Source organism: Sturnira hondurensis, unplaced genomic scaffold, assembly GCF_014824575.4.
Source record: "Sturnira hondurensis isolate 20B ecotype Veracruz unplaced genomic scaffold, ASM1482457v3 Scaffold0023357, whole genome shotgun sequence".
Taxonomy (NCBI): Eukaryota; Metazoa; Chordata; class Mammalia; order Chiroptera; family Phyllostomidae; genus Sturnira; species Sturnira hondurensis.
In genome coordinates, this window is record NW_028095988.1 from 866,732 (window position 1) to 880,196 (window position 13,465).

General features: G+C 49.9%; 1 protein-coding gene across 1 annotated transcript in view; it reads left to right on the forward strand.

The window, feature by feature from the left end:
* Nucleotides 1-6,169, forward strand: part of WNT7A (Wnt family member 7A) — a 66,315-nt gene extending 60,146 nt beyond the window's left edge. The window contains exon 4 of the mRNA XM_037037607.1: nt 3,779-6,169. Coding sequence (XP_036893502.1) covers nt 3,779-4,258 — 480 coding nt within the window. The 3' untranslated portion in view covers nt 4,259-6,169. The remainder of the gene's footprint in view (nt 1-3,778) is intronic.
* Nucleotides 6,170-13,465: the final 7,296 nt, after the last annotated feature.

Here is a 13,465-nt window from a genome sequence, read left to right on the forward strand (position 1 = left end):
CCACAGAGGAAGAAGGAGACAATGTGCAGGAGGCAGCACGCTGAGGTGGCAGATGCGCCCAGGCCCACGAGGAACCTGGTCTCCAGCACTGGCACTCAAGGCCCAGGGTCCACCCCAGCAAAGCCATTTGGTGTCACACACTTGCAAATACAGCCCAGTAGGTTCTTACTAACACATTTCAATGACTTTTGAAAAACAACTTCATTGAGATATAATTCATACATCATACATACAGTACACTCATTTAAAGCATGCAGTTCAACACTTTAAAAAATATTTTCAGATATGTGCAACCATCACCTCAATTCATTTTAGAATATTTTCATTACCTCGGAAAGAAACCTGTACCCTTTGGCAGTCGCTCCCTACTCCCCCAACCTCTCAGCCCACTAACCTACCTTATGTCTCTACAGATTTGCCTACTCTAGACAGCCACTGTGCAATTATATAATTTGTAACCTTTTCCGACTGGCTTCTGCCCCTGAGCTTCACGCTTTCAAGGTCCATTTAGGAGTAGCGTGTCTCAGCACTTCACTCCTTTTTATGGCTGAGGAAGATTGCATTTGTGGCCACGTTGTGATTTCGATTGGCATTTCCCTAACGATCAGAGATGTTGCACATCTTTTCACGTGCTTATTGCGCGTTGTACCTATTGCATTTTTATAAACTGCATGGCATAGCTTACACACACACAAAAAGGCTTTGCAAAGACCATCTGTGTTTATTTGAGAGAATAGTTATAAAGCACCCACATCGAGGAACAGAGTAGTGCCAGGACTCTGGGAGTCCCTCTCACCAACTGCCCCTGGCTCTGGACCCTAGGGACAAGAACTGTCCTGGTACTTGTGTTCCTCGTCGCTCCACTTCCCATACATCCCCTCTGTGCGTGCCCTGAAGAATCCCGTTTTGCCCACTTCTGAACTTGATACAGATGAAACAGTTCTATGGAAACCTTTCGATGGCTCCTTTTCCTCCCTGCTGCGTTTCTGTGGCTGTTGGCTGACACCGCCCTACAGTGTGCTGTTGAGTACACACGCCTCAGTTCAGTCATTCTGCCATGATGGACGGGCACCCAGAGGGTGCCCAGTTTGGCATCGTCGTGGACACCGCAGCTGTGAGCACCCTGGGGCCTACTTCCTGTGCACGCATGTGCAGGTTTCGCTAGGCCACACAAGTTGCACGTTTTCTGTGCATCTTCGTCCCTGGGCACACCGCCGTGCCTGCTTTCCAGGCAGCAGTGTGTGCAGGTCCCAGGGGCTCCGCGTCCTCACCAGCACTGAGCAGCAGAGGACTTCGTCTGGCATCCTCAGCATTTCTGGGTCAAAGTCCTTGATGGCACCGAGATCTCAGTCAGCCAGCCGTGGTGCCTCAGAAACACCACCTAACCCCGCCCCCAGCAGGTATCGCACCTCTGAGCCTCCCTCCTTCCACATGCTTTTTAGGCTAAGGCGGAAAGGAGGGCTGGACATCCGGGAACTCTGTCCTCACTGATGACCAAAAGGGACGTCTGTGTTATTGGGGTGGCTACTCATCAGTACCAGCTCTAAGTGCGTGGAGGTCGCATGAGAGTGTTGACACCTAGTATGTGCTCCATCACACTAGGTGTCCTGCTAGTTCAGCTCCTAGTCAGTCAGAATTTCAACATTTGCGATGTTCGCAGCATTGCCGGCTTCTTTGATTGCAAGTACTGTGGTTGAAACACTTATATGCCTGCCTTCCTGTTGATTATACTGACCAAGCACTGATCAGCTCCTCCTGGAAGCAGAGCAATTAGGGCTGGTCAGACCATCAGTAAAGGCCTATTCTTGGTGACAAACCTCTGTGTCCCTAGCATCCACACAGGCGCAGCACAGATAGCAGCACTGATGACTACTTTTTGAATGTCTGTTTCTGTTCCAGCACTCTGCCTTTGTCAGAGATGGTAAAATTGCCTTCACCCCACATTTCAGTGAAGGCAGCTGAGCCCCAGAGATGGGGTGTGTCAACCCCAAGGCACACAGCTGGCAAGCAGGCCCAAGCACTGGGGTTGCCCCTCAGCGGTGGGCCTCGGATGCCGTGCCCACCAATGTGCCCTCTCTAGGAGTTAGCTCAGCCTCAGCTTTTCTCTGGAAGTGGGACCGTGCTCACCTGAAGGAGTTAAATAAGTTGGCATATATAAACGCATGTGCCTGGTGTGTGTACAGGTGATTAATAACTGTTCAGTTATTTACGAATTTATTCACTGATTCTTTCACTGTGCAACAGGCAAAAGTAATTTGATCACCTGGAGGAAGGACTATGAAAATGCTCATATACTGTGACACAGAAACTATGCTCACTCACACCTCCCCATCCAGTGCCTGGTACACAGTAGGAGCTTAATAAATGTCTATTAGGATGAAATAGGCTGAAGATGATGAGGAAGGAAGAGAAGCTTCAGTTCCAAATACACTTGCTTCCACATTATAAATAGTTAAAAAGAAAGAAAGAAGGAAAAGAAAAAAAGAAAGGAGTGGGGGAAGGAAAGAAAAGTTAAAAAAAAACAACACCAAAAACAATGTAAATACCCTGTACTATGGGGGTGGTGGTGGTAAATGCTGCCTTCTTTCATCACCAGGATATTCCAAAGCTGAGGTTAGCAAAACACAGCCCACGGACCATGTCTGGCCCTGTATATGTAAATGAAGATTAAATGGAAACCAGCCATTTAGTTTTGCCTGTCCTTGAACTTCACAGTATGTTCTCTTTAGTGTCCAACTTTTTTCACTTAACGTTACATCTTAGAGATCTGTTCTTCTTGTATTAGTAGTTCATTCTTTTTCACTGCTATCTAGTAATTCATCATATGATTACAATTAATCACTATTTATTATTATCCCCATTCTGTATATGGAGACACTACAGCACAGAGGGCTCAAGTAAGTTGCCCAAGGACACACAGCAGATTTGTGTTAAATCTGGAATTTGAGCCCAGAGTCCAGAATCTGTGCTGCAACCACCCCTTCCCACATACAATGCTGCCTCTTGTGAGATGATGATGGAAGCCCAAGGGTCTCAGGAACTCAGAAGAAGGGACCCAGCATCCAACCTGGTAGCCAGGGGAATATGCCAGGGAGCTTAAATCAGAGCCATGGTCTCCATACTTATATGTCCACAGGGCCTGGCAGGTATCATAAGTGATCAAAGCAGTTGACCATAGTTTAGGGCCAGGGATGTAAGAGGGAGCAGTGAGGACTATGGCAAATTGAAGGCTACCAACCAAGAAGACACCTGCTGCTATAGCTCCAAGTGTTGTTGCCATACAACACTACTGGCAGAGATTGTGGCGAGCCCGCACATAGCAGGGCAACCGGGCTGGCATTTGTGGCCAGATTCTATTGCCAGGAAGTCAGCACCCAACTGCACCAGTTTTTAAATAATTTAACTATCACTCCAGAGTTGCCAGATGCATCTTCTGTCTGAAAAAAAAAAAAAAGGAAACCATGGGAGTCTACTTTTAAGTCCCCTGGTTCCAAAATTATTTTAAACCTGTGCAGACCAAAGAGAACTTAGGTGTGCTCTGAACTGGCCTGAACAATCTAAGGACCACACAGGACCTGGGAGGCAATGAAGGCAGGTTAGTTCCAGGTGGAAGGCACAGCACAAGGGCTGGAGATGAGAGGAATTTGAATCCAGGCCTGAGTTTCCTGCACCAAAAAGAAAAACAAAGACCAAACCCAGCTAGTTGGGGGAGGGGTGGGCCGGCCTGGATCGCGCACGCAGTGACGTGCACTGTGTTCTTCCCTCCCCACCTCTGCAGATCCTGGAGGAGAACATGAAGCTGGAGTGTAAGTGCCACGGCGTGTCAGGCTCCTGCACCACCAAGACGTGCTGGACCACACTGCCACAGTTCCGCGAGCTGGGCTACGTGCTCAAGGACAAGTACAATGAGGCTGTACATGTGGAGCCTGTGCGTGCCAGCCGCAACAAGCGGCCCACCTTCCTGAAGATCAAGAAGCCACTGTCATACCGCAAGCCCATGGACACGGACCTGGTGTACATCGAGAAGTCACCCAACTACTGCGAGGAGGACCCCGTGACAGGCAGCATGGGCACACAGGGCCGTGCCTGCAACAAGACAGCCCCCCAGGCCAGCGGCTGTGACCTCATGTGCTGTGGCCGTGGCTACAACACCCACCAGTACGCCCGCGTGTGGCAGTGTAACTGCAAATTCCACTGGTGCTGCTACGTCAAGTGCAACACCTGCAGTGAGCGCACCGAGGTGTACACGTGCAAGTGAGCCCAAGACCGCACTGCACGTGCCCTCAAGTCAGGTCCCTCGTGGGGAAGACCAGTCTCCAAGCTGCACTCACCCTGGCAGGTCACTTCCCAGACTTCCATGGGGAACTGCCAGAATGCCGAGCTTGTCTTTTCTGCTGCAGAGGCACCTGCAGGGTTTCCTGCAGGGCCTGTGGGAAAGGGCTCTCCAGAGCCCTTCCGGGTCCTCGTCCACACCCAGTGCTGCTCCCACCCCTCGGGCCTGCCCGGGGCCTTCCTGAGCTGCAGCAGAGCCTTCCACAGCAGGAACCCTGGATCTTTGGGCCTCATCATATTTAACAATTTATTCTGATTTTAAAAGTAATATTAATTTATTTAATTAAAAAAGTCCTTCCACTCATTGGGATCCGTTTTCTGCAAAATGGGCTCTTTGCTTTCTTTGCAGGAAAATTTTGTCGCTAGGACAAGAAGCCAGGTACAACTGTACAAAATTATTCTTTATGCAGGCATTTCTACTAGTTGATTCCACGAATATTCCTGCACTAGATGTTTAAGAACAGAGATGTCCATGTTCTTGATGTGTCTAGATACACATACACTTTTTTTTTTTTTTTTTTTTTTGCTGTTTGCTGCTACTTATCCAGAAATTTAAGCTGGTCCAGATTTGGAGACATTTTTCAGAAAACATTTCCTATCCTCTAGTTCTCCCCAACTCAGACTTCACCCTTAGAAAAACCGAGTTCGGAATATATAGAAAGAGGAGAGATAATAACTCCCAGCAGTTTCCATCTTTCAGAAAGTGAGCCTCTGGATAAGAGAGAATATTTTGTAAGAGACTATTTTTATATGAATATTTTATTTATATTGAGCCTGACTATATCATTCCAAGGCCTGTGCTTCTTCTTAGTCTTGCTTTGGGGTCAGGAGGGCAAGGCCTGGGCATGGGGTCAGGCCCCATGAGGACACTCGCAGGGCTGGGTTTCTGAGTTCTGTTGGCCAAACGGGCAAAAGCAGCCAGTGGGGGCCAGTTCTGTGGTGTCATCCATGTTGCCTGGGAAAGGAACTAGATCCTCAATTCTGCCGGTTGAGCTCAGGCCTTTAGAGCAACGTCACTGAGTGGTGGCCTCATGATGAGCCATGTGGTAGGTAGGTCTGTGTGTCCTCAGCATTGCGTAGGCATCGCAGGGACTCAGTCATTGCCACTCGGCAGAACCCAGCTCGGGGAGCCTATTCCCCCCAGATAGGCCCTGCCACTGCTGTGTGTCTCAGGGGGAGGGGGAGGTGCAGACCTCAGTTCCGGGGCAGAAAAGCCTGAGGGAGGAGTCCCCTGAGCAGCTGGGCTTTCTGGATGTCACAGGCCCAGGGCAGACTATCAGACAGAGGGGTGGACGATGCCTCTCTGCTCTGGGTCCACCTTCATCCAGGGCCTCTGAACCTGGAAAGCTTTCCTCAAGGAAGCTGTGTGTGTTCTGCGTCCATTGTGTTTGTGTGACTTGAGGGAATCTTGGGGTGGTTGCGTGACTTTGTGCTTTCTAGTACCTCTGGGGTGCTGATGTGTGTACATCGTGTGTGCTCCCGTGTGTGCCCAACTATCTCTGACTCTCTCCATCTGTGTGCCTGAAAAATTCGGGTGGTGTGTGCCTGTGCGTGTGTGCCTATACATCTCTGCTTGTTTGGGAGGGCTTGTGGTGTTGAGTCAGACTACAGAGACCTTTGGCCATTGTGTGGAGCCACCAAGAGGTGGCACGTCTGAACTTGATGCCCACAGACACTGGTTAAACTCAGGAACCTCTGAGACCACAGCCCCATTGCCCCTTGCCCTGGGAGTCCCCCATGTCTAGGCCGTATTGGACACTCTAGTGTCAGCACTGGGCCTGGATCACAGCGTGGACAAATAAAATGGCTGGACAGTTGGTTGATTTCTTCCCTTGGACCATGTTTTTCTTCTTTGGTGTCAGGATGGATAAGCATGTGAAGGAGTGAGTGGATGGATGAATGGATGGATGGAAGGAAGGATAATGGGTGGATGGGTGGACAGATAGATAGGTGGATAATGGCTGGGTGGGTGGATTGATGGATAGATGAATGGGTCAGTGGTGGGTGGGTCAGTGGGTAAGGGAGGAAGAAATGCAGAAGTTTCTTGAAGCGCCCCCATGTCACAATTTATCTCTGCCTTGAAAAACCTGCAGTGTCTCCCATGAACAAAGAGGTTTCTCGAGCCTTCGGTCCCTTTGCTGTTGGCTGGCCTCCTGGCACCCGAGAATGAGGGAGGTTCTGATCAGCCTCTCCAGACGATCATTTCATGTTAACCGCATAAACATGGTGTCAGAAGTCATCCCTATGGGTTGTCTTGCTATTCAGATGAGGAGTGGGCCTGGCAGGAGGGCAGCTGGACTCGTGAGGAGAATGGCTGGGTCAGCTACCGGCCCATCACTTGGCTCCTCACAAAGTGTTAGTTTCCAACCTGGGAGCTTGCCCTCCCTCTGAGGTACCCAGCTCAGCTCTGAGCCTGCTTTTCCAACCTTAGAAGTGGGATAAAAATACCTACCTTACAGGGCTGTTGTGATTGTATGACACTTTATGAGTTTCAAAGTGATGGATGGATACTGAATGTTATTATTATTATTATTATTATTATTATTAGTCATTACTATTATTACTATTCTCTCCACAATGATAAGATTCATCAAACACAGCTTCTGATAATAAATATTTTACTCTGTGTCAGGCAAAGGTATTTTGCCCCCTTTGCTTTATTTCTAAAGTGCCTTTTCAATAGCACTGACATTAAAAAGGCAAAAATTTTACGAGGAAGAACAATTAGAAAGGATGGGACTAGAGTGTTAAAAGCTCAGGGTCCTGGTGCGTAACAGCTGGGAAGTGTACGTCCAAATAGGCTCCACATAGGCCCATCTCGGCTGCTTGGGAATGTGGGCCTCTTCACAGCCAGACTTTCCTCTGGCTGTGAGGAGACAAGGACTGTGATTTTTCAAGAAGGGCCGAACATCCAGTTCTTTAAAGTAAGATCTCCTATTTTGTTTTCTTTTGATATGTTAACAAACACCACGAGGACGGAGCAAATCACGACTGCCGGCTGAGCTCGGCATCTGTACCACCAGGGTTCGGCCTCTGACTTGGACCAAATCTCTCGTTTCAGAGATGAAGAAACTGAGGCCCGGATAGGGACCAGGGGCTTTATGCAAGGCCACGTGGCAAGCCTCGCAGAGGGAAGGACAAGGACAGGACTTGTGCCTCCTAGACAGGCCAACACAGTGCACCCCTGAGGCAACAAAATAACGTGGAGGGGCGGGTGGGAAGCGTGAGGTTCCTACTTGTTCCAATGTACATACAGGGTGGGGCAAGAGGCAGTTTACGGTCAGTTTGAGTATGCAAAGCAGAGTTTATTCCTGTATTGTTATTAATTAGTATATTACTTTCTTTATGAACAGCTGTAAATCTACTTTTCCTCCCCCTGTGTGTGTTTTCACTTGTGTGTGCACATGCACTCGCACCCCTTTGGACTTAAGTTCAGAGCTAGCTCAAGGCTCTGTGGGGTGATGGGCCTATGCCCTGAACCACTCCATGGGGGTGCCCTGGCAGCCAGCCAGGGGAACCCCAAACCTTTCATTCTCCCACCCACATCCCTTCAATCAAGGGAATACCTTAGCTAGACCCAGGTTAGGAGAGTCTTGGGTTGACACATTTCTCTACTTGAGGTGGAGCTGTCCCCTGTAACCTTCAAGGCAAGTGTGTGGCATGTTTCCTGAGACCCTAGGAGGGCTCCCATTCCCACTTGCGTATGGGAGCCAGGCTCAGGGAAGAGCAGTGACTTTTTCAAGACTCTATCACCGGGAAGTGAGGAAACAAGAGCTATAGTCTGGGCTGTCTCCCATCAGCCCCTGGCACTTGGTTCTGAGCCTTCTGCCCTTGAACAGAAGCTTAAGGAAGATAAAAAGGACTCCATGTGAACCACATAGGGCACCCAAGTCTGATGCAGATTGTCATTGTCAGCTTTTCCCACCTTACCGAATGCACCCCACAAGTCACAAGATCTCGCACTTGTTCCCTGGGGGCATCGCACAACCAGTCCACCTTCCTCACTGACTCTGGCCACCGTTGTCTCTCACCTAGGAGAACGCCACCACCTCCTCCCAGGTCTCCCTGCTTCTTCTACCCATGCCCCATTAAACCAGCCTTCCGAGCTCTGGCTAGGCCAGTCCACTCCCTGCCTATACCCAGATGTGGCTCCCCATTTTCCTGCAGACAAAGAGCAAGTTCGTGAGTCCCTCACAACCTGGCCTTTGCCATGCTGGCAGCCTTGCTTCTGTCTCCGCTGCACAACAGTAACAACGCTGCCATTTGTGAAGTTGTTGCTCTGTGCCAGGCAAGGTCCTAGAAATTTTTGTGGGCTTCTCTCTTATCTTCACACCACCCTCTACAACTTGTACCTTTGCTGTGTTCTCTGCCAGGAGCTGTCACTTTCCCTCCCTCCACCTGACAGACTCCTGTTCCTCTGAGGAGCCCTTCTCTGCTGTTGCAGGAAAGATGGGATCTGGAACCACCACGTGCAGGTGGAGCCCTGTTATTATTCTCATCCCGAGCTCCTGAAACTGGAACCACACCCTCCTTCACAGCACTCCAGAGCCACCTTCCAGCCGAAGGCTGGGAGATGAAGGAATTCACCCACACAAATCACTGGCTGGACTCTATGACCAGAGCTCTTAGCCTTCTTGGGGTAGTGTATCAGTTAGCTACTGCTGAGTAACAAACCAGTTGCTTCAAACAACTATATCATTGTTCCTAAGTCTATGGATGAGTTGGCCAGTTATTCAGATCTCAACTGGGTTCCTTCATGATCTGCTGCGGGTCAGCAGGTAACCCTGCCAATCTTGGCAAAATCTGTCATGTATTTTGGGTTCTGCTGGGCTGGTCTAGAATGGCTTTGACTAGGACAAATGGGTCATCTGTCACACGATCTCATCCTCCAATAGGCTACTCCAAGCTTGTTCACACCAGACAGGAAGAGTTCCAAATGTAAGAGAAGAAGCTGCCAGGCTTCTCGATGTCCAGGCTCAGCATTGGCACCAGGTTAGTTCTGCTACATTCTATTGGCCAAAGCAAGCCATGGGGCCAGCCCAGATTCAAGGTGTTAGGAAAGAGACTCCTTCTCAACATAGCAATGGGCATGGGAGAGGGGAGGGACTTAGCCACAGGACCAGCGCGAAGACATTCCCATCTGCTGCCCTGAGCAGGTCAGAGTGTCAGCACTGATCATGTGGCAGGGACACAGCCGCTCTGAGCCTCCGCTTCTCCACCTGCCAGTCGCCTTGTTCTGGAGTCAATCTTGGGTCTTGTCTTCCTCTACCCAGTCCATCAGAAAATCCCAATGAGTGTACTTCAAAATATACCTAAATCTCACCAGTCTGTCTGCATAGCCACCAGCCATCTGTGTGTCTGAACTGGGTCAAAGTCTCACCACACTCAGGTCCTCTATGTAGGCCCCACCGCTAGACCACATTACCTGTCTCCATTGTGGTTGGGAGTGGCCATGTGTGTGGGCTCTGCACCGTGGAGTAGGGACGACGTGCTGTACTTCCAAGCCCATCGACGCCTCCTATGCTCTTTCCCTTCCGCTGGGGTGTGGGCAGTAAAGTACAGAGAAACAGTCCCAAGACCCCTGAGTACCTGAAGGAGAGCCACCGGACAATCAGGAACACACATGAGTGAGAAATCTGCCTATTGAGAAAAGCCACTGAGATTTCATCAGTTTTCAGCAGGTAAGAACTTATCTGATTTCAACAGATAAGTTCATCGGTTAGAGCATAGAGCCCCTCTCTGACTAGACCCCAGCCACAGTGGCTTTCCTTCTGTCCTTCCAACATGCTGGATTTCACCCTGCCTCCGGATCAAACTTCGCATGTCTTGTTCTCTCTGATTTTCTTGCACAGCTGGATTTTCCTGGTCACAAAGACTTGACCCCAGCGCCAGCACTTCAGTTTACACCTCCAACCACCCAGGCTTCCAGCACCTTTCATCCACTGTTTTTATTTTCCTTTTTTTGTGGCATTTACCACTATCTAAAATGATATTTCTCATTTATTAAAGGTTGTACAGTACAGTGGTTAAGAGCACCAACCCCAGAGCCAGATGCCCTGTGTTCAAACCTGGGTCTGTATTTTCTGGCTGTGTAGTTTAAGATAAGTAGCTAAACGTCTCTGTACCTGTATTTTACCATTTGTAAATGGGGCAGCAAAAAAAAAAATCATCCGAGTGATTAAATGAGCTAACCCATGTAAATTGTAAAATTCAGTGCTTGGTACATGGTAAGGGCCATGGACGTGTGAGGTTCAGATATTACTGTTCGTTAAGTTCCATGAGTGCAGGACTTTGGCTGCCTTTGTTGACACTGGGTCCCTCGTGTGCAGCACACAGTCAGGGTTAGCAAACGTTTGTTGAATAAAAATGAATAAAGAGCTGGAGACTGTTTCCAGACTCACCAGGCCCCTCCTGGGGGGCACTGGGCTCAAGGGGCCCTCTGAATCCAAGAGCTGGGAGACAAGAGGCACGAGGTTGGGTGGGGGGTGTGGAGGCAGATCAAATCCCCTTGACATGGTCACAGGCACATCTGCTCCATTGACAAGGTGGCTGCTGGTTGCCACAACAACACTCCTGGCCCCAGAAGAATGTGCTGGAGACAATGGCCACCCCCAGCTTAGCCCCCAGGATGGCAAGCTGCCTCTGACCCAGAGAAAGTGTCACACCATTGCTCATGCATGCACACACAAGCCCGTGGTTGCACATGGACACTGAGCAAGAAACCCTGCGGGGCCTGCACACACCCAAAACGTTACCTACAGCCAGGGGTGGGACCCTCACAGAGGAGGGATAGACATACACGTCTGCCATGGCCAGAGCTACAGAGAAACCCTCCCAAGAAACCCCAAGAGGTACAAACAAACCACTGCAAGGGGTCCAGGGTCACACTCACAAGGTGCCACCCACCCAGAGGCTGGCCACAGAATGGGCAGCTTGTCTTACATGGGAGGCCATGGCTTGACCTTCACTATTCATCTGTGATCCTGGCACTTGCAGGCCCCCAGTGTGTGTGTGGGGGGGGTGGGGGTGGCATGGGAATGGTGGGAGTCATGAGTGTTTGTCATGGGGGAGTCATAGTTTGGAGGAAGACCCGGTGCCGTCTCTCTCAAGAAGGAGGCCACAGCCAGACAGGAGATCGTTGAGTATGAAGAGAGACAACCTCTGAGGCCCAAGAGAACACCTTCGGAGGCTCCAGTCCTGCCTCACACAGAACAACGTGCTCTCAGAGAAGTACCTTCTCTCAGCCCAAAATTCTGGGCTTCAGTCACAGCCCTGCCCCCTCCTACTGTGGAGAGATGGGACAAGGCCTTCCACCCTCTGAGCCCCAGCACTCTCACTGCAAAGTGCATGGGTGAGTTTGAGTGGGGCTCCCTAGTGCTGTCAAAGCAGACAGCAACTGTGAACACCTACGGTTGACTAGACAGCACCCTGTACCACCTCAAAACTGTAAGCTTGGGCTCAGTCCCCACTGCCATTGGGTTCTGGGTGGGTGCCAGGGGCTATGGGGAATCTTTACTTAAAACTCACTTCGGACAGGGTTTCTGAAAGCACGGTCCTCAGATCTCTCTCAGGGGTTCAGGAGATCAGTAGGTCAAAGCTACTTTTATAGGAACACCAAGATATTTGCCTTCTTCCCACTCATTCTCTCACAGGGGTGCTGTGCAGTTTCCAGAGGCTATGTGACGAGTGATACCATAGCGACCGCACACAGTGGCAGATGTGAGACATTAAAGCAATTAGAGAAAATGTAAAGCAAGGCCTCTCTTCTCACTTTTGTTTTATGTTATTGGTTTTAAAACAAGAAGATGTTTTTCATTAAATATGTTACTTATGTAGGCATGGTGGATTCATTATCATTTTAAATAAACGAACACATAAGCATTTTTTCTCAGCTTTCATTTCTATTACTGTAAATGTTGGTAGGTGCACAGATATACAACAGCTCTGGGTCTGCAATCATCTGTTAAAATGTTAGGGGCTCCCAAGACCCCACGGTTTGGGGGCTGCTGCCCGAGACGCTCTGGAGCAGTTGACTAGAGTTCCATTGCCCGCCCAAAGTTGGCAAATGGTAAAAATAGGGGCATGTGCTGCGTCCTTGCTGCACACCAGGCCCTGTTCTCAGGGGCTTCAGGAAGGTCGTCTCATGGAATCCCTACACCAGCCTACGAAAAAGGCCCTGTTGAGACAGAGAAGGAAACCTAGGTTGAGTTTCCAGGAACCTGATGAGGTTGTGGGGCCAGAAAGTGGAGGAGTCAGGACGGAAACCCAGGTGGTCTGACCTGAGAGGGGGCCCTCCCCAAACCCCACCGCCTCTGCCAGACAAAATACAAAATGCATACTGAAATCTGAGTTTCAGATAAGCAGCAGCAACAACAATAACAAAAAATGTGGTACAAGTACCTAGCAAACAATGCATGGGTATTCTGTTCTAAGAATAGCTTGTTTATCTGAAATTCAAATTCACCTAGCATCCTAATGCTACCTCCCCACGCCCTATTGCCAGTCAGCCCCACTTTGAGACACTGCCCCAGAGCTGCTGCAGTCTACTTACCCAGTCCCCACCCCTTGCCTTCTCCCAAAGCAGCCAGCCTTTCTTCCTTTTGCCTCTGCGCCCCACCCTGGGTCACAGGGAAGGGGTGCGTTCTCTGTAGAACGCACCTTGCTCTGACGCTCCCTGTCCTACAGCAACGTGTGGCTGGAGAGTTGTCACTCGCCAACAGGATCTTGAACATCTGCAGGTCCTGGGGCTATCCACCATCACAGGGGATACAGACATTTCGTTGTACAGACAAGGAAACTAGGGGTTGGCTCCCAGGGCCGGTCATTTAGCCCTTTATTAGGCACCAGGCCACTGCACTCTGGAATGTCTGGCCCTCCTCTCTACCGAACATCTGTCTTCTTCTGCCCAGAGCAGCCTCCAGCCCACCTGCTGGCCAGCGTACCTGGATTGGGGCAGACAGGCGACTTATAGCAGACACTATAGTTCTTGCCACGGGGAGGCAGCCAGGGCCACACATGTATCAGACGTGGTGGTGTTAAAACTGTGAGCACGAGGTGACTCTCTTCACCTAATGTAGAATTACTTCCTTGAGTAAGATCTTTTCTCCACCAACCTGGTCCCTTTCTTGGCTCT